The following is a 989-nucleotide window of genomic DNA, read 5'->3' on the forward strand; positions in this document are numbered from 1 at the left end:
GGAGGGACGGCGCAGGAGGGGAAGACCCTCTTTGAGATGGATTGACTCGGTGACTGGGGTAATCGTGATGGGTGTGTCAGAGGCAGTGCGGTTGGCACAGGATAGAGCAGGGTTTAGGGCTGTTGTGCATAGGGTCTCTATGAGTCGCAAACGACTCGATGGCACATAACAACAACAACAACAACAATCAGTTTAAGTTGATCGAAACAGTAGTTGCATGAAAAATGGAATGAAGTTGTATAGAGAGAAGCCGTTGACTCTTTTTACTGTCCTACTTGATGGCATCAGAGGTATCAAGAACTCACCTGAGACTAAAATGAAGAAAAAGTGGTCCAGAAGATGGCTTTCTGGATTCTGACTTGTGGCAGCACACTGATAGGTCCCGTTGTTCAACATTGTGACTTCATTTATAGTGAACACCAAATCAAATGATCTCTCACTGATACCATCTGTTCCAAGATCTGGTTTAATTTTCAGCTGCTTCAAGCTGAACTTAGGGGTGCAGATGGTCCCCTTTCTGACTTTGCACAATATCACTGTAGTCCCCTCAGCCTCTTCATTCTTAAGCCACACAGTGCAGGTTAAATTTAGTTGCTTTCCTTTCTGGGAAGTTGAACTTGAAATGCGTTTGCATCCTAGAGTGAGGAAGGGGAAAATTACTCCTGGGGACCCAGTAAAGTTTTGAACCCCACCACAGCTACTCATTCTCAGGAGAAGTCTCAAAGGAAGGATTCATGCCTGGTCTGGCAGCGACCCTGGGAGTCAGGAAGCCGAAGTCCTAGCTTTGCCTCTCACTGTGTTAAGAGGGGCAAGGGGAGCTCTGGTGTCTGAGTGGCTAGAAGCTGTACTGCAAACCCAAAGGTGTGAGGTTTGAATCCACCAGATCCTCTGCTGGAAAAGCAGGAACAATCTCCTATACCAGTTGGACCCGATTCGACAGTACACAACAAGGAGGAAAAAAAAATATATGAAACCACAGAGATTATAGC

The 989-nt window shown here is 46.2% G+C and overlaps 1 protein-coding gene across 1 annotated transcript in view; it reads right to left on the bottom strand.

Annotated features, from left to right (window-relative positions):
* The window catches only part of CD160 (CD160 molecule), a 78,143-nt gene that overhangs the window by 4,488 nt on the left and 72,666 nt on the right, over positions 1-989 (bottom strand). Inside the window, exon 3 of the mRNA XM_006899540.1 lies at positions 306-635. Within this exon, the coding sequence (XP_006899602.1) occupies positions 306-635 (330 nt within the window). The remainder of the gene's footprint in view (positions 1-305; positions 636-989) is intronic.

This window comes from Elephantulus edwardii, unplaced genomic scaffold (assembly GCF_000299155.1).
Source record: "Elephantulus edwardii isolate Elephantulus edwardi_28Jun2011 unplaced genomic scaffold, EleEdw1.0 scaffold00260, whole genome shotgun sequence".
NCBI classification, from domain to species: domain Eukaryota; kingdom Metazoa; phylum Chordata; class Mammalia; order Macroscelidea; family Macroscelididae; genus Elephantulus; species Elephantulus edwardii.